Source organism: Narcine bancroftii, chromosome 7 (assembly GCF_036971445.1).
Source record: "Narcine bancroftii isolate sNarBan1 chromosome 7, sNarBan1.hap1, whole genome shotgun sequence".
Classification (NCBI taxonomy): Eukaryota; Metazoa; Chordata; class Chondrichthyes; order Torpediniformes; family Narcinidae; genus Narcine; species Narcine bancroftii.
This window is the reverse complement of record NC_091475.1, coordinates 103,964,471-103,987,373: the sequence shown is the minus strand read 5'-3', so window position 1 is coordinate 103,987,373 and position 22,903 is coordinate 103,964,471. Positions and strand designations below refer to the sequence as shown.

The 22,903-nt window shown below is 39.7% G+C and overlaps 1 protein-coding gene and 1 long non-coding RNA gene across 7 annotated transcripts in view; one reads left to right on the top strand and one right to left on the bottom strand.

The window, feature by feature from the left end:
* Positions 1-22,903, bottom strand: part of tpp2 (tripeptidyl peptidase 2) — a 149,438-nt gene that overhangs the window by 34,629 nt on the left and 91,906 nt on the right. For 4 of the 6 annotated variants that reach the window (XM_069890670.1, XM_069890668.1, XM_069890665.1 and 1 more), the window contains 6 exons: positions 22,758-22,858; positions 19,999-20,095; positions 17,920-18,057; positions 10,738-10,982; positions 8,715-8,793; positions 7,647-7,685 (listed from right to left, as the gene is read on the bottom strand). In XM_069890670.1, the coding sequence (XP_069746771.1) occupies positions 7,647-7,685; positions 8,715-8,793; positions 10,738-10,982; positions 17,920-18,057; positions 19,999-20,095; positions 22,758-22,858 (699 nt within the window). The remainder of the gene's footprint in view (positions 1-7,646; positions 7,686-8,714; positions 8,794-10,737; positions 10,983-17,919; positions 18,058-19,998; positions 20,096-22,757; positions 22,859-22,903) is intronic. The other 2 variants (XM_069890666.1, XM_069890669.1) reach the window with 1 other exon arrangement.
* Positions 637-20,582, top strand: LOC138739156 (uncharacterized). Its single transcript, XR_011342050.1, has 4 exons — positions 637-697; positions 7,078-7,249; positions 11,408-11,479; positions 19,844-20,582. It is a non-coding gene; the product is annotated as an uncharacterized lncRNA (long non-coding RNA).

The following is a 22,903-nucleotide window of genomic DNA, read 5'->3' as shown; positions in this document are numbered from 1 at the left end:
GAAGAAGGACTTAGGTCTGAAGTGTCGGTTATTTATCTTTACCTCCTATGGATGCTACAAGGCCTACTGAGTTCCTTCAGCATTTCTGTGTTTTTACAACAAATTTGAACACTTTATTTTCAACTTATTTCATGACACATGCACAGATAATATGACTTTAAAAAAAAAAGTGGTTAGTTCATTTTGCTCTGCAGCTGTTTTTTCTTTCCCCCAAGAGTTTTCCATATTATTTACAATAAACAACTCCCAATGCTCTTATCCAGAGACTCATTCTCCCTCCATGTAACTTCAGTGTTTTTGTGAACCAACTGTTAGTTATCATACGTTGTGAGTGCTGCCATTAGCCTATCTTGCTTGATATGGAGTTACAAGTGTCTGACCCCAAAGTGAAGGTGATAAACATCTTGGAAGTCACAAGACATTCTCTTAACTGGCCCCTCACCATGAACCAAAGCTGCAATATTCATCATTACTGATGCAAGAACCACAATGGATTCAATGACAAATATGAAAAATCACAATCCCTACATTAAGTGGGAGTTACTGATATTGTGTTCTATTTGCCATGTTCTCATCCATTGTTCCAGCTAATCCATATCCATAGTCATGGAAACAGGCAAAAGATTCTGTGGATGCGTGAGACTCTAGGATAGTGTGTTAACTACAGGGTGCTTGGGTCCAGAATGTCTCTGAGCAGGTGCGCAATATTCTTTAAGGGGAGGGTGAACAGCCATAGGTCGTGGTTCTTACTGGTACCAATGACATAGGCAGGAAGTGGCAGAGGTCCTGCAAAATAAGTTTAGGAAGTTAAGAAAGAGGCTAAAGATGATAATCTCTGAATTACTCCCAGTGCCATGATCTAAGCAAAGTCAGAACAGACAAATGAGTGGCTAAAGAGATGGTGCAAAGGGCAAGGTTTCAAGTTCTTGGATCATTGGAACATGTTCTGGGAAGGGGGTGACCTGTAGACGTGGGACAGGTTGAACCTGAACTTGAGGGGAACCAATATCCTGGCAGAGAGGTTTGCTAACAGGGTCGGGGGTTGTGTATTTCTAAGGATAGGCAGATAAGCAGAGGGGTTGGGGTGGGTCTGTTGGTAAGGAACAAATCAAATCATTAGATGGAGGTTACACAGGATCAGAAGACACAGAATTATTCTGGGTTGAATTTAGAAATGGCAAGGATAAAAAGACACAGTTGGCAGTTACATACAGACCTGCAAACAGTAGCTGGGATGTGCACAACAAATTACAACAGCAAATGGAAAAGACATACATTTCTAAATCAATATATAGAGGTAACCACTGGAGAGAGTGCAATACTGGATCTCTATTAGAGAATGAGAGAAAATGGGTGACAGAAGTATGTGTAGGGGAGCATTTTGGGTCCAGTGATCATAATGCCATTAGTTTCAAGTTAATTATGCAGAAGGTCCTTGGATTGAGAATTTCATGACTTGTTCATGACAAATTCTGATTCTGAAATTGGAGAAATGCCAATTTTGAAGAAATGAAAGGATCTAGAAAGCGTGAACTGGGAAAAGCTGTTTTCTGGCAAGCATGTGTTCGGTAAATGAAAGGCCATCATAGGTGAAATTTTGAGAGTACAGAGTTTGCATGTTCTTGTCAGGATTAAAGGCAAAGTTAACAGACATAGGGAACCTTGGTTTTCAAGGGATATTGAGGATTTGTATAGAAAAAAAAAGGTGTAGGGCATGTATAGGCAACAAGGAGCAAATAGGGTACTTGTGGAGCATAATAAAACGCAAGAAAAAAAACTTAAGAAGGAAATCAGGAGGGCTACAAAAGCACGAGGTTACTTTGACAGACAACGTGAAGGAAAATCCTTAGGGTTTCTACAGGTTTATTAAGAGCAAAAGGGTAGTAAGGAACAAAATTGATCCCCTTGAAGATGAGAGTGGTTATCTTTGAATGAAGTCAGAAGAGATAGGAGAGATTTTAAATGTTTTTTTGCACCAGCATTAACTCTAGAAACTGGCACAGCAACTAGAAAAGTAAGGAAAACAAGCAGTGAGTTCATAGCACCTGTACATATTAAAGAGGAGGAGGTGTTGGCTGTCTTAAAGCAAATAAGGGTGGATAAATCCACAGGGCTTGATAAGAGATTCTCTCAGACATTGAGGGAGGCTAGTGTAGAAATGAAGGGCCCTGGCAGAAATATTTAACATGTCATTAGCCACAGATGAGTGTCAGAGAATCAAAGGAGAGCTCATGTTGCTCCATTGTTTAAAAAATGTTCCAAAAGTAACCCAGGAAATTATAGGTTGCTGAGTCTGACGACTGACGTCAGTAGGAGGTAAAGTATTGGAAGGTGTCCTAAGAGATCAGATATACAAATATTTGGATAGCCAGGGTATGATTACAGATGGCTTTGTGCGTGCTAGGTCGTGTTTAACCAATCTTCCAGTTATTTGAGGCTATGGATTTTGTACATGGACTTTAGCAAGACCTTTAACAAGGTCTGGCAAGGTGAGTTAGGAAGGTTCAGACACTCAGTATTCATGGTGCGGTAGTAAACTGAATTCGACATTGGCTATTTGGTAGAACCAAGGGAGTGCTAGTGAATGATTGTTTCTCAGTCTGAAGGCCTGTGATCAGTGGTGTCCCAATGGGATCAATGTTATTTGTCATCGATGTCAATGATCTGGATGATAATGTGGTAAATTGATGCAGCAAGTTTGCAGATGACAAAGATTGGCAGCATTGTGGACAGCAAAGAATGCTTTCAAAGCTTGCAGAGGGATCTGGACCAGCTGGAAAAATAGTTTGAAAAATGGCAGATGGAATTTAATGCAGATAAATATGAGGTGTTATATTTTGGAAGGACAAACCAAGGTAGGACATACACAGTAAATGGCAGGGCACTGAGGAGTGTGGTAGAGCAGATGGATTTGGGAATACAGATACATAATTCTCTGAAAGTGGCATCACAGGTAGATTGGTTTTTAAAGAGACCTTCATAAATCAAAGTATTGAGTCCAGGAGTTGGGATGTTATGGTAAACTTGTATAAGACATTGATGAGGCCAAATTGGAATATTGTGTGCAGTTTGGTCACCTAACTATAAGATTGAAAGAGAACAGATAAGATTTACTAGGATGTTGCCAGGATTTCAGGAATTTGTTTACAGGGAAAGGTTAAATAGGTTAGGAATTTATTCCCTGGACCATAGAAGAATGAAGATTTAATAGAGGTTAGAAAAATTATGTGGGGTATAGATAGAGTAAATGCAAGTAGGCTTTTTTCACTGCAGTCAGGTGAGATACAAACTAGAGGACATGGGTTAAGGGTGAAAGGGGAAAAAGTTTAGAGGGAACATTAGGGGGAACTTCTTCACACAAAGTAGTGGGAGTGTGGAATGAGTTTCCAATTGAAATGGTGAATGTATAGGCTCGTTTTTCACATTTAAGAAAAATTTGGACTGGCCCACGGATGGGAGGGGTATGGAGGCCTTTGGACTGCGTGCAGATCAGTGAGACAAGGCAGATTAATAGTTCGGTACAGACTAGAAGGACCGAAGGGCTTGTTTTTTTTTGCTCTAATATTCTCTGGTTCTTTCGTTCTGTGTCATAAGGGCAATATTATGGTAGTCATGGGAGATTTTAACATGCAAGTAGATTGGGTAAACCAGGTTGGAACTGGATCTCAAAAGAGAATTTGTAGAATTTCTGTGAGATGGTTTTTAGAGCAGTTCGTTGATGAGCCCATGAGGGTATCAGCTGTACTGGATAGGGTCTTGTGTACCAGTAATGTACCAGAGGAGATTAGAGAGTTTAGAGTAAATAAATCCTTAGGGGCCAGTGATCACAATATTACTGAGTTCAATTGGAGATTTAACAAGGAGAAGTCAGATGTGTTGGTATTTTAGTGTAGTAATGGGAATTACAGTGGCATGAGCGAGGACCTGGCCAAAGTAGATTGAAAGGGGGCAATAGTAGGAAAGACGGCAGAGCCACAATGGATGGAGTTTTTGCAAAAAAATGAGGAAGGTGCAGGATAAATACATACCAAAAAATGAGGAAATATCAAAATGGAAAAATGTCACAACTATGGTTGTCAAGAGAACTCAAAGCTGATGTAAAAGCAAAAAAAGAGGCTATACAATGAAGCAAAAATTAGTGGGAAGATTGAGGATTGGGAAGTTTTTTAAAACTTGCAGAAGGTAACTAATAATCTCATTAGAAGCAAAAAAAAGTATGAAAATAGGTGAACAAATAATATCAAAGAGGAAACAAAAAGTTTCTTCAAATATATAAAGAGAAAGGGAGGTGAGAGTAGATTTAGGACCATTGGAAAATTACGTTGGAGAAATAGTAAAGGGATACAAGGAGATAGAAGAGGAACTAATTAAGTATTTTACATCAGTCTTCACTGTGGAAGACATTAATAGTGTACCAGATGTTGAAGGGTACCAGGGAAGGGAAGTGAGTGCAGTTACTATTTCAAGGGAGAAGGTGCTCAGAAAGCTGAATGGTCTAAGGCTGAATAAGTGTCCTGGACCTGATGGATTGCACCCTTGGGTTCTGAAAGAAGTAGCAGCAGAGATTGTGGAGGCATTGATAATGATCTTTCAGTCATCATTATTTTCCTGAAAGAGTGGAAAATTGCAAATGTCACCCCACTATTCAAGAAGGGAGGGAGTCAACAGAAAGGAAATTATAGACCAGTTCAACTGATGTCAGTGGTTGGAAAGATGTTTGAGTTGATTGTCAAGGATGAGGTTACTTGGAGGCACAAGACAAGAAAGGCCAAAGTCAGCATGGTTTCTTAAGGGATGCTGTGTATTTGAATTTTCAGGCCTTGGACAAGCGGCTGGACATGAGGCTATTTAACAAGAGCTTATGGTATAACAGGAAACATAGCAGAATTGGTTGACGGGCAGAATCGGTTTACATGAATCATTTTCTGGATGGCTGCCAGTTGCTAGTGCTGTTCTACAGGAATCGGTGTTGGGGAAGTTTCTTTTGTATATTAAAGATTTAGATTATTGAATGAATGGCTTTGAGGCTAAGTTTGAAGATGATATGAAGAGCAGGTAGCGTTGAGGAAACAGAGGCTGCAGAAAGAGATTAGAAGAATGGGCAAAGAAGTGGCAAATGAAATACAATGATGGAAAGTGTACGGTCATGCACTTTGGTAGAAGAAAAATAAACAAGCGTATTATTTTCTAAATGGGGCGGGGGGGGGAATGGAAAATTGCCAAATGCAAAGGGACCTGGGAGTCCTCATGCAGGATAGCCTAAAGCTAAACTTGCATGTTGAGTCAGAGGGGAAGAAGGCAAATGCAATGCTGGCATTCATTTTAAGAGGAATCGAATATAAAAGCAGGGATGTGAAGTTGTGGCTTTTTAAGGCACTGGTGAGACCTCATTTGGAATATCGTGAGCAGTTTTTGACTTCTCATTCTTAAAAGGATTGTTTCCCATGGTGGGATAGGATAATTCTGGGAATGAAAGAGTTATAATAGAGGAGTGTTGGACAGCTCATGGCCAATACTCGGTGGAATTTACGAGAATGAGGGGGTATCTCAATGAAACATTTTGAATGTTCAAAGGCATGGATAGAGTGGATGTAGAAAGGATGTTTCCCATGGTAGGAGAATCTTGGACATGAGGCACAACTTCAGGATTGAAGGGTATCTGCTTAGAACACAGATGTGGAGGAATTTCTTTGACCAGAGGGTGGTAAATCTGTGGATTTGTTGCCACTGGTGGTGTGGAGGTCAGATCATTGGGTGTATTTAAGGCAGAGATTGATAGGATAGGTTCATGATTATCCAGCTCATCAAAGGTTATGTGAAGAAAGCCAGGTAGTGGAGCTGAGTGGGAAAATAGTCAGCTCATGATTAAATGGTGGGGCAGACTTGATGGGCTGAATGGCCTATTTCTGCTCCTGAGTCTTATGGTCTGAAAGAGACTCAGTTTATAAGTTTGCTGATGACATAATGATAGGAAGCGTTGTGGACAGTGAGAAAGATTTTCAAAGTTTTCAGAGGGATCTGGACCAGCTAGGAAAATGGACAAAAAAAAAATGGAAGATGGAGTTTAAAGCAGACAAGTGTGAGATGATGCATTTTGGCAGGGAAAACCAAGGTAGAGGATATACAGTAGAAAATATGATAGGGTACTGAGGAGTGTGGAAGAGCAGAGAGATCTAGGAGTACAGATACATTATTCCCTGACGGTGGTGTCGCATGTGGACAGATATGCAAAGTAAGCTTTTGGTATTCTAGCCTTTATAAATCAAAGTATTGAGTATTAGAGTTGGGATGTTATGTTGAAGTTGTTTAAGACATCCATGATGCCAAATTTGGAATATTGTGTGAAGTTCTGGGCACCTAACTACAAGAAGGATATCAATAAGATTGAAAGAGTACAGAGAGATTTACTAGGATGTTGCTGGGTCTTCAGGAGTTGAGTTTCAGGGAAAGATTAAACAGGTTAGGACTTTATTCCTTGGAATGAAGAAGAATGAGGGGAGATTTAATCGAGGTTTACAAGATTATGAGAGGTATGATCATAGAGGATGTAAATAGGTTTTTTCCACAGTTTGGGGGAGATAAATACGAGAGGCCATAGTTTTAAGCTGAAGGGGGAGAGGTTTAGGGTGAACATTAGGGGGAAGTTCTTCACTCAGCGAGTGGTGGGAGTGTGGAATGAGGTGCCATCTGATGTGGTGAATGCGGGTTCAACAGCATGTTTTAAGAATAAATTGGATAGGTACATGGATGGAAGAGGCCTGGAGGGTAATGGATGGGAGCAGGACTAGGGAGATGATGATTGGCACAGGCTAGAGGGACTGAATGGCCTGATTTCTGTGCTGTTTTCTATGATTCCATTGGAGAATCTAAAATGACTCTTTAAATTACTACACAAACTCAGGATTGTAATTAGAACACTTTGAAGCAGTTTAACAGGTTAGAGTGATAGGAAATGGCATAAACTTGGATCAGTAATGTCTGAGACCACTGCTGAAGTCTAATCATTGGGCTAATTGTAGATTACCCTAATACCTCAGGAATTAGTGAGCAAATTGTTTTCATTTTTAAATGAGAAAGGAAGCCTCAGCTTACGAAACCTTGACATGGAATAATCAAGTGATCTCAAGTTCATAATCATTCTGGACATCTATTAATAGCAAGACTTAAGAATATACTGCATACTGTACTAAAGAAAACAAAGAAACTGCAGCTGTTGGAAACAACAGAAAATACTGGAAACCTTCAGCAGGTCAGGCAGCATCTATTAAGAGAGAAATTGAGTTAACATTTCAAGTCGAGAGAGTGTTTCCAACATGAAAAAATTACAAATCTTCACTTTATTTTCTCAGGAAGTACAAATTTCTAATTAAGTATTGATTCAATCAGCAAAAGAAGCAATTAGTAATTCCACACGAAATCATAAAACAACTTTGAAACACCTTCCTAACCCAATGGGTTTATTTTCTTGCAAACATAACGGCCTGATGAAAAAAAAACATGTATTTCTTTTCACGGGAAAAGAAAATCAGATGCAATGTGTGAATATTATCCCAATGTCATTGGAAAATCTCAAAATTTCATCCAGAATGTAAAAAAATAATTAGAATTACAATAAGTAACACAAGTGATATATGACAATGCAGTACCTTCTTAAACTTTCCTTGACGTTTTGACGCAGCCTGCCCCTGGGAGTCAGAATAACACATTGTGAGAAAACATGCAGACAATGCACAATTTGGAGACCTCTAATTTTACTGGGGTTCAATTCCGATCCTTTTCTTGAAAGGGAAAAATCTGCCTGCTCAAAATCTATGAAGATAATTCCCTTATTTTTGCTTGCCAAATAGGTGCAAAATCTAAAAGATAATTTAAATTGAATGGGAAATGAAAGGTAGACATTGTATTCTACACTTCACAAAGTTTGGATTAATTTAAGATCAATTTATGCAAAACTCACCAAATCTGTGTGGCATTCTCTACACTGATTCATTTTAATATTTGATGAAAATGACATTTTACCTTTCCTCACAAAACAGAACTGTCAAATTTTTTAGTTTTGTTTTTAATCCTTTTTAAATTAGTTGACATAATTATTTAAAAAAAAAGACAATTGATTTACAGAAAGAAATATGTGACAGTATTAAAATTCAGCAGGTTTAAGCATCTACAAAAAGTACAAGCAGACACAGAACAAATGAAGGCAAAATTGACGACTATTTTCCTTCATGTAATTATTTCCAGGCTTTTAAAATATTACATTTGCTGACTATTTCATATTCTGACATTGAGTTCTTAGTTATTATTATTCATTGTTTGGCAGTTATAGGCAAAGCCTGTGATTATATTATTTTTAAGGCATTTTACTTAAGACATTCTGTTCTACACAAAGGTTAAGGTATATTATCATAGAGAAATGAACTGCAGTTTCCAAAGATCACAACAATTTATTCACAACTTCACATCAAGATGAAATAAATTATTTCCTAGTAACAGCAACTTTAAAACAAAACAATCTTTGAGTTTAACTATTTCAAGCTGCATGCAAAGCAAAAACTATTAAATAGCAGTATAGAGTGTAGAATGGAAGACTTCCAGAAAAAGGGATAAAAGCATATATCAGGCATCTTCAGAAAGAAATGAGTAAATGATATAAAAAATACTGCTGACCTAATGAAAGGCCATCACTGAGCAGTTGGAAAAAGTTATATACTCACTGCTTTCTTTCCCAGTTCACTCTTTGCCAATGTTAACGTTCCTAGGAGGAAACAACCAGGCCCTGCTCCCTTAGGAATCCTACAAAGAATCATGCAAGATCAGATGGTGGCAGAGAACACAAAAGTTTGATATAATTTCATCTTTATTTCACCCTAGACGATACCCAAGTTCAGATATTCCTTTGAAATGTTTCATGCTAAATTTGCTTGACAGGGAAATAAATTATTTTTTTTCCCTTATGTCTGTAGGCAGGACATTGAGTGGAGAACAAGATGCACTCACTCAACCACACATCTGATGCACTGATGGCAGGTTAACTAAGTGACATTGGGAAAAAATGTCACATTGCTTGCTAACTGCAAACAGCAGATGCCAAGAAACCTGCCATTTTTTTTATTTTGGTAGTTTTTAAACAACTAATACCATGCAAATGCTGAGAAAATAGAAATTATGAAATATTTAACAAGCAGACTCACATCTCTCTACTCCCTCAAACTAAAGAAAATGTTACATCGTTTTAAAGACTTTCCAGTAATATTGACTTCTCTTGAGAAAGATGCTGTGATGAATCTTCTCCAGGACCATCTTCTTTGGCATGGCGAAGGCAAGCCTGTCAGCCACACCCTTCAAGCACAAATGTCTTATACCAAACATACTAAAGCTTGTATTCTGGTTCCACAAGCTGTTGATTTCCTATTACATTATTCTTCTGAATGGTCTTCAACCTTCAATTCATAAATGTCCTCACTGAAAATTTTGCTGCCTGTATTGTGACCAGAACTACAACTGGACTTAGAATCAAAGAGTTAATCAGCATAGAAACAAGATCATCCATGATGACTAAAGTACCTAACTGAGCTAGTCCCAATTTGCCTATGCTTGGTTCACACCTCTCTAAACCATTCCTATCCATGTTCTAGATCACACGTTTTTAAGTGTTGGAACTTTTCCTGCCTCTATCACTTCCTCTGGTCGTCATTTTTGTTGCAATCCACCATCCTCTGTGTGGAAAAACTTGTCCCTCAAGTTCCCTTTAAAGCTTATTCCCCTCTCTCTTATGCTCTCTAATTTTAGATTCTCCTATCCCTAGTTTAAAAAAAAAAACCACGACCCTTCACATTATCTATGCCATTCATGATTTTGCAAACCTCAAGTTGGTCAACACAGCCTCCTTTGGTCCAGCCAATCCAGTCTCTTATAACTCAAGCCCTCCAGCCCTGGTAACAGCTTCGCTAGTTTAATCACATCCTTCCCAAAATATGGTGATCCAAAGTGCACACAATACTCCAAACGCGGTCTCATTCATGTCTTATATGGCTGCAACTTAACACCCCAACTCTTGTACTCAATGGCTCTTACAATGAAGGGAAGCAAGCCACATGTATTCCTTGCCACCATATCTACCCATGTCACCATTTTCTCTGTTCTACAATACTCCCTGGGCCACTGCCATGTACTATGTTTAACTTCCCAAAATGTTGCAATTTCAGACAACTTTTTCCACTGGCAACTACACCATCCTTTGTGGTGTCATCAACCAACTTACCTACATTCTCATCAAAATTATTCATATATTTGACAAACAACTGGGGACACAGCACAGATCTCTTCAGCACATCACCAGTAACCAGCTCCACAGGTCTTACAGAACTACATTGAAGCTTAGTTAAGTTATGCCTTGTTTACAAGTTCTATGTGGTTTCTACCTCCCTATTTCTAAGTGGTACAGTTCCCTGCAATTTTCTTTACACTACCAATGATCTCTATGTTTTCAGCAACTCAGTTCCTTAATGCTAGAATTCCTTCCCTAAAATTCTCTGAATCACCATCTTTCTCTCCTCATTTAAGGTAGTTTTTTTAAAACAAGCTTCAATGGCTTGTCTTGCCATTGATTATATGGGTTAGCCTTAGGCTTCCCATAATTATGCTCCTGTGGACTGCCTTATGATTTTTTTAAAAGCACTATGTAAATAAGTTATTGCTTTGTAATTATAATGTAAATACTAAAGTAATATTACTTACTTATCATCAGGAAGAGAAGTAACAAAGAATGGCTGTGAGCCACCTGGTGGCAGAGTTAAACTGTTGATCTTTTTCTTGCCTATTAATGCATTGCTGTGATTGTCATAAACATCTAAATTGAGAGAACTGGGGATTCTATGGGATACAATAATTGGAAGGTCTTTAAGGCGCTCCAGCTCACTAAGTTGTTCATGACGCACTTGAAGGCGGATAGTGTAGTCTCCTTTATCCAACTTCAAAGAATACTGTTGCACAAATGGAAAAAAAGGAAAATATTAGGTCTTTGAAAATATATTCCAGTTTAACATGAGTGATTAATGCTTGAATTCCAAATAAGTAATACTAGTCTGGGAGATTGAATACTGCAAAATTATTTTTCATTAACCTAGAAGTAGGGATCATATTATATTTTACTCCCTGTACATTCTAGGGAAATATTTATAGAATTATACTGCTAAACATAGTTGAGGAGCTGAACTATCGAAGGAGAAATCTTGAGTATAAATATTTGGTTAATAAATGGTCCGTATAGTTGTGAATGACTAATTTTGGATAATATTCACCTTCATAAACACAAGGACAAAGGTCTCTAGTTAAAATCAGGTTTAGCAAGTAAGAAGTAGAGGTTACTCGTACATTTAATGAAAATTCTGAATTTCTCAACTTCCAGTCAGGAGCAAGTCTGGGGTCAGAGAACTTGGACGTCAATTCGTTAAGTCACCATTTGCAAGTAACATAAAAGGTAAATGATTGCCAGGCAATGATCATCTCCAATAACAGAAAGTTTAACCACAATTGCTAAATTTCTCTTCCTCATTATCATCTCCACCAGCCAAGTAAACATCATGGTGGCAGGAAAGGGGTGTTCAACGGTAAATGACTCAGCACTCAACAATCTACAGCTTTTCTATCATCCAAAAGTCTTGGATCACCATCATCTTTTCAAGTATAATTAAAACTGAACAGTACATATTGGTCTTGTCTGTAACAACTATAACTCATGAACGAGGAATGAAAAATTCTGACTCTATCTTGCAGGGCAATATTATTGTTTTATTAAAGGAAAAGTTCCCGTGAAATCAGAGGCTTATATAGGAACATAGGAAGTAGGAACTGGAGTAGGCCAAAAATGGTCCATCGAGCCTGCTCCGCCATTCAATACGATCATGGCTGATCTAATTTATGACCTAACTCCACCTACCTGCCTTCTCCCCATATCCCCTAATTCCTCTATCATGTAAAAATTTATCTAACCGAATTTTAAATATGTTTAATGAGGCAGCCTCAACCACTTCCCTGGTTAGAGAATTCCAAACATTCACTTCTTCTTTGGCTTGGCTTCGCGGATGAAGATTTATGGAGGGGGTAAAAAAGTCCACGTCAGCTGCAGGCTCGTTTGTGGCTGACAAGTCCGATGCGGGACAGGCAGACACGATTGCAGCGGTTGCAGGGGAAAATTGGTTGGTTGGGGTTGGGTGTTGGGTTTTTCCTCCTTTGCCTTTTGTCAATGAGGTGGGCTCTGCGGTCTTCTTCAAAGGAGGTTGCTGCCCGCCAAACTGTGAGGCGCCAGGATGCACGGTTTGAGGCGTTATCAGCCCACTGGCGGTGGTCAATGTGGCAGGCACCAAGAGATTTCTTTAGGTAGTCCTTGTACCTTTTCTTTGGTGCACCTCTGTCACGGTGGCCAGTGGAGAGCTCGCCATATAACACGATCTTGGGAAGGCGATGGTCCTTCATTCTGGAGACGTGACCCATCAAGCGCAGCTGGATCTTCAGCAGCGTGGACACGATGCTGTCGGCCTCTGCCATCTCGAGTACTTCGACGTTAGGGATGTAAGCGCTCCAATGGATGTTGAGGATGGAGCGGAGACAACGCTGGTGGAAGTGTTCTAGGAGCCGTAGGTGGTGCCGGTAGAGGACCCATGATTCGGAGCCGAACAGGAGTGTGGGTATGACAACGGCTCTGTATACGCTTATCTTTGTGAGGTTTTTCAGTTGGTTGTTTTTCCAGACTCTTTTGTGTAGTCTTCCAAAGGCGCTATTTGCCTTGGCGAGTCTGTTGTCTATCTCATTGTCGATCCTTGCATCTGATGAAATGGTGCAGCCGAGATAGGTAAACTGGTTGACCGTTTTGAGTTTTGTGTGCCCGATGGATATGTGGGGGGGCTGGTAGTCTGCGCAGAACAGCGACTTGTCATTACAAACACCCTTTTTCAGCAGAGGGACAGCCTTAAGACCACCTGGATGCATCCCCGATCCAAACACTGGCACCTCCTGGACTATATCCTGGTGCGAGAAAGTGACAAACGAGATGTGCTCCACACCAGGGTCATGCCTAGTGCGGAATGCCACACTGACCACCGGCTGGTTCGCTGCAAGCTCAACCTTCACTTCAAGCCAAATCCCAGGAACAATAAAGCCCCCAGAAAGAGGTTCAATGTTGGAAACCTGCAGTCAGACGAAGCGAGAGGAAACTTCCAGGCAAACCTCAAAGCAAAGCTCGACGATGCAACCCGCCTCACGGACCCGTCCCCTGAAACCCTCTGGGATCAGTTGAAGACTACCATACTGCAATCCACTGAAGAGGTACTGGGCTTCTCCTCCAGGAAAAACAAGGACTGGTTTGACGAAAACAGTCAGGAAATCCAGAAGCTGCTGGCAAAGAAGCGAGCTGCCCACCAGGCTCACCTTACAAAGCCGTCCTGTCCAGAGAAGAAACAAGCCTTCCGTCGCGCATGCAGCCATCTTCAGCGCAAACTCCGGGAGATCCAAAATGAGTGGTGGACTAGCCTCGCCAAACGAACCCAGCTCAGCGCGGACATTGGCCTCTTCAGGGGTTTGTACGAGGCTCTAAAGGCTGTGTACGGCCCCTCACCCCAAGTCCAAAGCCCGCTGCGCAGCTCAGACGGCAAAGTCCTCCTCAGCGACAAGATCTCCATCCTCAACCGATGGTCAGAACACTTCCAATCTCTTTTCAGTGCCAACCGCTCAGTCCAAGATTCCGCCCTGCTCCAGCTCCCTCAACAGCCCCTAAGGCTAGAGCTGGATGAGGTTCCCACCCTGGATGAGACATATAAGGCAATCGAACAACTGAAAAGTGGCAAAGCAGCAGGTATGGATGGAATCCCCCCAGAAGTCTGGAAGGCTGGCGGCAAAACTCTGCATGCCAAACTGCATGAGTTTTTCAAGCTTTGTTGGGACCAAGGTAAACTGCCTCAGGATCTTCGTGATGCCACCATCATCACCCTGTACAAAAACAAAGGTGAGAAATCAGACTGCTCAAACTACAGGGGAATCACGTTGCTCTCCATTGCAGGCAAAATCTTCGCTAGGATTCTACTAAATAGAATAATACCTAGTGTCGCCGAGAATATTCTCCCAGAATCACAGTGCGGCTTTCGCGCAAACAGAGGAATCACTGACATGGTCTTTGCCCTCAGACAGCTCCAAGAAAAGTGCAGAGAACAAAACAAAGGACTCTACATCACCTTTGTTGACCTCACCAAAGCCTTCGACACCGTGAGCAGGAAAGGGCTTTGGCAAATACTAGAGCGCATCGGATGTCCCCCAAAGTTCCTCAACATGATTATCCAACTGCACGAAAACCAACAAGGTCGGGTCAGATACAGCAATGAGCTCTCTGAACCCTTCTCCATTAACAATGGCATGAAGCAAGGCTGTGTTCTGGCACCAACCCTCTTTTCAATCTTCTTCAGCATGATGCTGAACCAAGCCATGAAAGACCCCAACAATGAAGACGCTGTTTACATCCGGTACCGCACGGATGGCAGTCTCTTCAATCTGAGGCGCCTGCAAGCTCACACCAAGACACAAGAGAAACTTGTCCGTGAACTACTCTTTGCAGACGATGCCGCTTTAGTTGCCCATTCAGAGCCAGCTCTTCAGCGCTTGACGTCCTGCTTTGCGGAAACTGCCAAAATGTTTGGCCTGGAAGTCAGCCTGAAGAAAACTGAGGTCCTCCATCAGCCAGCTCCCCACCATGACTACCAAACATTCACTACTCTTTGGGGAAAACTATTTTTCCTCATCTCTGTCCTAAATCTACTCCCCCGAATCTTGAGCCTGTGTCCTCTCGTTTTATTTTCCCCGGCCAGCTCAAAAAACCTTCCTACATCTATCCTATCCATACCCTTCATAATCCTATGTTTCTATAAGATCTCCTCTCATTCTTCTGAACTCGAGCGAATACAATCCTAGACGATTTAATCTTTCATCATAAGACAACCCCTTCATCCCAGGGATCAACTTAGTAAACCTCCTCTGGACCGTCTCCAAAGCCAGTATATCCTTCCTCAAATATGGAGACCAGAACTGGACACAGTACTCCAGGTGCAGTCTCACCAGTACCTTATACAGTTGCAACATTACTCCCTACTGCTGAATTCAATTCCTCTAGCGATGAAGGCCAACATTCCATTTGCCTTCTTAATAACCTGCTGCACCTGTAACCTAACTTCTTGCGATTCATGCACAAGCAATCGCAAGTCCCTCTGCACAACAGCAAACTGTAGTTTTTCACCCTTTAAATAATATTCAGCTCTTTTATTTTTCTTGCCAAAGTGGATAACCTCACACTTACTAACATTGTACTCCATCTGCCAGACCTTTGCCCACTCATCCAGCTTAACTATATCCCTCTGCAGACTCTCCACATCCTCATTACAATTTGCTCTTCCACTCAATTTGGTGTCATCTGCAAACTTGGCTACACCAGATTTTGTCCCCTCCTCCAAGTCATCAATGTAAATGATGAACAGTTGAGGGCCTAACGCTGACCCCTGCGGCACCCCACTTACCACTCACTCTCTGCCAACCTGAAAAACTCCCATTTATCCCGATTCTCTGCCTCCTGTCAAACAACCAATTTTCAATCCAGGCCAATATACTTCCCCGGACTCCACTTTCCTGTAACTTACTGAGAAGTCTCTTGTGCGGCACCTTATCAAACGCTTTCTGGAAATCCAAATATACAACATCAACCTGTTCACCTCTATCCACCGCACCCATTTTATCCTCAAAGAATCCTAACAAGTTTGTCAAACAAGATCTTCCCTTTCTAAAACCATGCTGTGACTGCCTGATTGAACCCTTACGTTCCAAAAGTTTCACTATTTCATCTTTAATGACTTCAAGCATTTTTCCAACTACAGACGTCAAGCTAATTGGGCGATAATTTCCAGTCTTCTGCCTACATTCCTTCTTAAAAAGTGGCGTGACATTTGCTGTCTTCCAGTCTGCCAGGACCTGCCCAGAATCCAAGGAATTTTGGTATATGACCACCAATGCCATTTCCTTCAGAACCCTTGGATGCATATCATCAGGACCAAGTGATTTCTCTGGCTTTAGTCCCATTAGTTTCTCCATCACTACTTCCTTTGTAACAACTATTTTATCAAGGCCCTCCTCAACATTCGCATCCTTAACTCTGCACTTGGGCATGCTGGACGTGTCTTCCACTGTGAAGACTGACACAAAATATTTGTTCAATGCGTCGGCCATTTCCTCATTTTTTGCTACCAGTTTTCCTTTCTCATCCTCCAAGAATCCTATGTTAACTCTGGCCACCCTCTTCCATTTTATGTATTTATAAAATTTTTTGCTTTCTGTTTTTATATTTTGTGCCAATTTACTTTCATAATCCTTTTTCCCATTTCTTATTACCCCCTGTTGTCTCTTAAAGTTATCCCAATCTTCCAGTTTCCCACTGCTCTTTGCAGCTTTGTACATCTGCGCCTTCAATTTTATACTCTCCTTTATTTCCTTTGTTAACTACGGTTGATTTTTCCCTCTCTTGTTGCCCTTTTTCCTGACCGGAATATATTTTTGTTAAGCATTACAAAATATTTCTTTGAAAATCTTCCACTGTTCCTCAACTGTTTCATCAATTAGCCTGTGCTCCCAGTCCACTCTGCCCAATTCCTCCCTCATCCTATGGTAGTCACCCCTGTTTAAGCATAATATATTAGTTTTAGATCTATTTCCCCTTCCATCTGAATGAGAAATTCAATCATACTATGATCACTATTTCCCAGATGGTCTCTGACTATTACATCATTTACTCTACCTATCTCATTGCACAACACTAGATCCAGGAGAGCATTTTCTCTTGTGGGTTCCTTAACATGCTGCTCAAGAAAGCTATCGCGGATGCATTCTATGAAGTCCTCTTCCAGACTCCCACGACCAACTTGATTTTCCCAATCTATGTGGAAGTTAAAGTCCCCTTTGACTCCTGCTGTATCATTATTACATGCCTCACTTATCTCTCTATTTGTTTCCTGTGCCACTAAACTATTGTTATTTGGTGGGCGATAGATAACACCCACCAATAATTTTTTCCCTTTGTTATTCTTTATCTCTACCCAAATGGAATCAACATTATGCTTTTTAGATCTTATATCATCCCTCACTACTGCCTGGAGCTCATCTTTGATTAAGAGTGCAACCCCATCTCCCTTACCATCCTGTCTATCTCTTTGCAGAGATGTAGAGACATGTAGATGTAGAGATATGTAGAGGTGGGAAGTTGCTCTTGTAATTCAGGAAGCTCTCATAACAGAATGGGGGTTTGTCCATGGTAAAGGAGAACCAACAGTTAGTTACAGTGGCCAATGGAAAGCCATGGGTTGGGGAATATATCTGTAATATAATGGAGTTGTAAGGAGCCAACATAATTGAAAATTATAAAATCTAGATCTTTTCTAAATTTTCTGTTATGAAAATATTATAAGTTACTGATGAATTCAGGGGTCAACTTAAATTGGAAATGTCTTTCATTATGTGTTCCTCATCTTGAAAAAATTAGTATTTTAGCAAAGATGGTCAAAAATGTAAAACAGGCTAGTTCCTTATTTTTACTTTATTCTTGTCCAGTTCAATGAAAACAGAATCAGATGGAAAAAAAAATTAACATTGCTTGGATTTGACAATGAGTAGAACAAACCTGAGAAACAATATGATCCCTATTTTGAAAATAATTTATTCCAAAAAGCTACAGTCATGAAGATCCTGACATAATATTAAAAGTAAAATCAAGCAAAAAAAGCAACATTTTAAAATAGCAATAACTGGAAGGCTTTGAGAAAAATAATGTAGTTCATTTATCTACCAACTATCTTTATTTGATTAACTTAATATTGTCCAGTTTTGCACTTTAATTACCTGGTGTGGGTAAGCATCCCCTGAACCCACAAGTTTCTTGTTTTGATCATACAGCATCCACAATTGGCTATCAAATTCCGATTCATACAGTAACTCGCAAAGCAAAGGGCAGCTGACTGTTACTTCTCCATTCTTTGTCTAGTCAGGGATGAACAGAGTATTATTTCCTTCTGAGAATAAAGAAATCTTCAAAAGACAAGTGTACAAAATATACGTAGAACATTGAAGAATTAAAATGATTTGTGAGATAAAACTATTCACATACAGTACAGCTCCAATGATCCAAAATCAGATTCTCTGAAATCCTCAGTTATCCAAATTTTTAAAAATTATCCAAAACAAATCAGAAATCCTTATTTATCCAGAATTTTTTCAGATCCGAACTGACCGGGGATGTCGGGTGCCTGGTGGAGGCAGCAGCAGACCTCGGGCTCCTGTCGGAGGCTGCAGCGGAATTTGGACTCCCGGTGGTGGCTGCAGTGGACCTTGGGCTCCCAGCAGCAGTGGGGACCTCAGGCTCCCGACATGAGCGGGACCTCGGTGGGGAAGTGTCAGTGATCAGCGGTGGCCAGCATTTTTTTTGGTAATAATTAAACATTATTTTAATGCTTAAAAAGCCTTACCTTTGTTGTTTGTTGTTGCTTAAACACTGTTACAAGTGATTTGTTGTTGCTACTGGGCTGTTTTTAAAAAATGACCAGTTCTCAAAAAAAAATGTTTATCCAAAATAGGCCCAGTCCCGACCATTTTGGATAATTGTTGTACTGTACAATAGCTGGTAGATGGGATTGTTTACTGATCAACTGCTGTTCTATTCATCCAAAGTTATCATAGAATTGTACAGTAGAGAAACAGATGTTTTCAGCCCATCTTGCTACTGCTGTCCGTGATACCTAGCTATGCAATAGACCTTTTGCCTTTTATTCCCTTCCTATCCAATTACCTGTCCAAACATCTTTAAAACACGGTAGTTGTATGTACCATCCAGCTTGTTTCAAATATTCACCATCCTGTGTGTGAAAACCCTACCCTTCTAATCTTCAAATTTTTCCCCTTAAACCTGTACCCTATAGTTCAAGAGTTCCTTGCCCAAGGAAAATGATTCTATCCATCCTATTTACACCCCACATGATTTTATAAACATTTATCAGGTTACCTTTCAGCACCTTGTATTCCAGCCTCTCTAACCTGTCCTTATAACTATAGGCCCTTGTTCCAAGCAATGTCTCTTCTGCTACCACGTCTCTCCTGTATTGTGACAACCAGATCTTTACACAATACTCTAACCAATGTTTTGTATGACTGCAACATGATGCCTCAACTCTTGTATTCAATGCCTCATCCTAGGAAGGCAAGCATATCAAATGTCTTTTTTATTACCTGTGCTGCTTCTTTTAGGAAGCTATGGACTTGTATCCCAACATTTCTTGCACATTAATGCTCTGAAGCTCCTCCCATTTTTTAAAAATCCTACTCCACATGACTTCCAAGTTGATGCGTTCCATTCCCACTTATGATTGACTTTTAGAAGTACAATAATGCACTTTACAAGTGATAAATCTGCCTGTCCTGAAATTATAAGTCAATCACTTCCCTCAGTCAACCAATGTCTTAATGATCACCCTGAGAGTTCCAAATTAAAATTCTAAAAGCCATAAGTAAATTCTATCCATAATTGCTTTCATTTGGGGGGAAAAAACTTCCAATCTATCTAATCATAGGAATATGTACAAATTGCCAACAAAAATTTCCGATACTCAATCAATGAACTGGCAGCAATATCATACAATTTTCTTCATGACCCAAGAAAACTTTACTCAACACCAAAATCCAAATCAACCAAAGATAAAAAAAAATATTCACATGTAAACTCTGGATGATAAATTGACAGATGCATTTTATATTTTTGTCTTTTGCTTTTCAGATTCATTAAATGCGACCGAAATTCTGATGCTGAATTGTTTCATAAGTACAGTGGAGCAAAAATTTCCACCAGGTGTTCATTACAAAATAATGAACAGCTCAGGATTTTCTTATATATTCAGCAATGAAATGATAAATTACCTTTGTCATACTTACTTGATGGAAGTTGTACGTCAAAATGATTTCGTAGAATTGGCGATTATTGGGTAATGTATCTCGTGGTCCTAAAGGTTTCGTTTTTGCACTTATTGGTCTGCATTTTTTTAAAAATGACAGCAAATCATTAGAAATTTGTGATTAAAATGTTTAATTGAATTTTTTCAAGAGAAGCAGAGAAATGGAGTAACAATTTGTTATCTCTTCCAAATGACAATGAATCTGCTCCCTCCTCAAGTTAAAAATATTGTTCTTTATTTACATTTTTCAGTATTTTAAAATGTTATTTGAGACATTATTCCAATGAATTTAAAATGGAAATTTGATTCCCTCATACTTAAAAATATTTTTAATAATAAATTGGTAACTTGTTGCAACTTGACAGACCTTTATTTGATAAAAAAAAACTAGTTCACAAAGAAATCTGATTTGACAATTCTACCCCTCATCTAATCACTTAAAAAAACTAGTTTATATTATGCTGGATCACTACATGCTCATTTTCACCTCAGCCCCTCTATCACTGAACTATCTAGGTATTCAACAATGGAAACATTTCTTTCTTTCACTGTATTTACCGACTACACTCCTCTTCATCAATCTGTACAAAAATTAAAGCGCACCAAATTTCAAGCTATGTGATCATTGTTCTTACTGCAAACCAAGTTTTAATTAAATCATGATGTTCACCCAACATCCTGCATTGAGTGATGTGGAGAAACTCTTGCTGTTAATAATGCTTGCCATTACAAATTAGGATTAATTGGTAGCAGAAGAATCTGGGTTTAACCAAAAGGAAAAACTTCTGACAACTACTGACCAATATCCAGCTGGAATTGTTAAAAACAAAATATCAAATGCTGCAGCAAATTAAATGTAATCAGAAACGAGTGTGAGAAAATTAATGACTTTAAAAAAAATAAACAAAACCTTACTTCCTCACAGTGTTAAACCTCCACTGTAATAAATACATAGGGTCCAATGTAGTTTACAATCTTCACACAGAATCAATGTAAATTTGCAATTTCATACCATCACCTAACCTAACTCTCGGCATTGACATGAAAATCTTTCCATTGCTTATAGTTAAATGCCAACATTTCCTGGCAAGATACAGGCCAATCCTTTTGACAGTTTGTGGAACAAATGTCAGTGCATCAGATGAATTCTTGGGATAAGAGCATGAGAAGTCCTGCCTATCCAAAGAGCAGCAAAGATGCATTCATCAGGATGCTCTTTATTGACCACAGTTTGGCATTTAACACCATCATCCCCTCAAAACTGATAAGCAAACTCCCAGGCTTGGGCATTAATGCTCCACTGTGTAATTAGATTATGGAATTCCTCACCTCCAGACCACAATCAGCGAAGATTGGTAAGAACTCTCCTCCACAATATCCATCAGTACCAGAGCACCACAGGGCTGTGTTCTTAGCATCCTGCCCTATTCACTTTACACATATAACTGTGTAGCTCAGTGTGACAATAGAACCATCTACAAATTTGCCAATGATACCACACTAGTGGGTTGTATAAAGGATGGGGATGAGTCTACATACAGGATGGAGATTGAAATATTTGGCTGAATGGTACTCAATGTCACCAAAACTAAGGAGCTGATTGTTGGCTTCAGGAAAGGAAATACAGTGATCATTGGGGGATCAAAGTTGAAGATTTAGATTCTTGGGAGTCAGTATCTCAGAGGATCTTTCCTGGACCCAACACACCAATGGCATCGTGAAGAAAGCACATCGGCGCCTCTACTTCCTCAGGAGTTTGCGGAGGTTTGGTATGACATCAGAAACCCTGGCAAATTTCAACAGAAGTGTGGTGGAAAGTGTACTGACTGGCTGCATCACAGTCTGGTAATAGGAACACCAATACCCCTGAGTTTAAAGCCCTCCAAAAGGTAGTGGACACTGGTCAGGACATTACAGGCAAAACCCTCCCCACTATTGAGTGCTTTTATACTGCCGTTGGAGAGAAGCAGCAAACTTCAAAAACCCACACCACCCACCACACGTTCTGTCCTCACTACAGCCATAAGAAAAAAGGTCTAGATGCCATAAGACTCGCACCAGCAGGTTCAGGAACAGCTGCTACCCCTTTTCCATCAGACTCCTCAGCAACAAACACAATTAGGGACTCATTTAAGGATTCTTACTGTGCACTTTATCAATTTTCCTTGCTCTCCCTACATTGCACACAGTTTCTTTGCATTCAATATCTGTCTATAGTCCTTTTGATTATTTACATGTTCGTGCTGGGTGCAGTTAATTTTTGCACTACCAATTAGTGGTAATTCTGCAGCGCCCGCAGGAAAAAAGGATCTCAGAGTTGTACGTGATAACATGTATGTACTCTGACAATATATCTGAAAATTGAGTTCAAATTACACCTATGAAAAGAATGCATTCCTCTTGCATTGCACTGAAGTTACACTAAAGTATTAGCTAAGACAATGCTCAAATCTGTTTTTTAGAACTTGAACCTACAATTCTTTACTTAATAATGAGTGCCTACTAATGATCTAATAGTGGAAGACTTGTGGAACATCAGTCCACAAGCAATAAATAACATGCCATCTTAGGATTTCTTGGAATCTAATCACCATATTCTTACAAAAAAATTAAATATTACCAATTTCATTTTATCAGGTTTAAATTGAAATGTAATCACATTGTTGAAGCAAATCACTCGACAGAATAACCTGTAGCTAATAAAATGATGACCTGACTTATACAACAGACATTCTTTACCTCAAGGATTGAACCCAACATTTAAGACTAATAGAAGGAACAATTTCTTCATACTTCAATGTAGATGTCACATCAAAACGAGTAATTCCATCAGAAGCATTCTACGTTGGAGAAACATGAGGAGAAATAAAAGAAGGCTTTGTTAG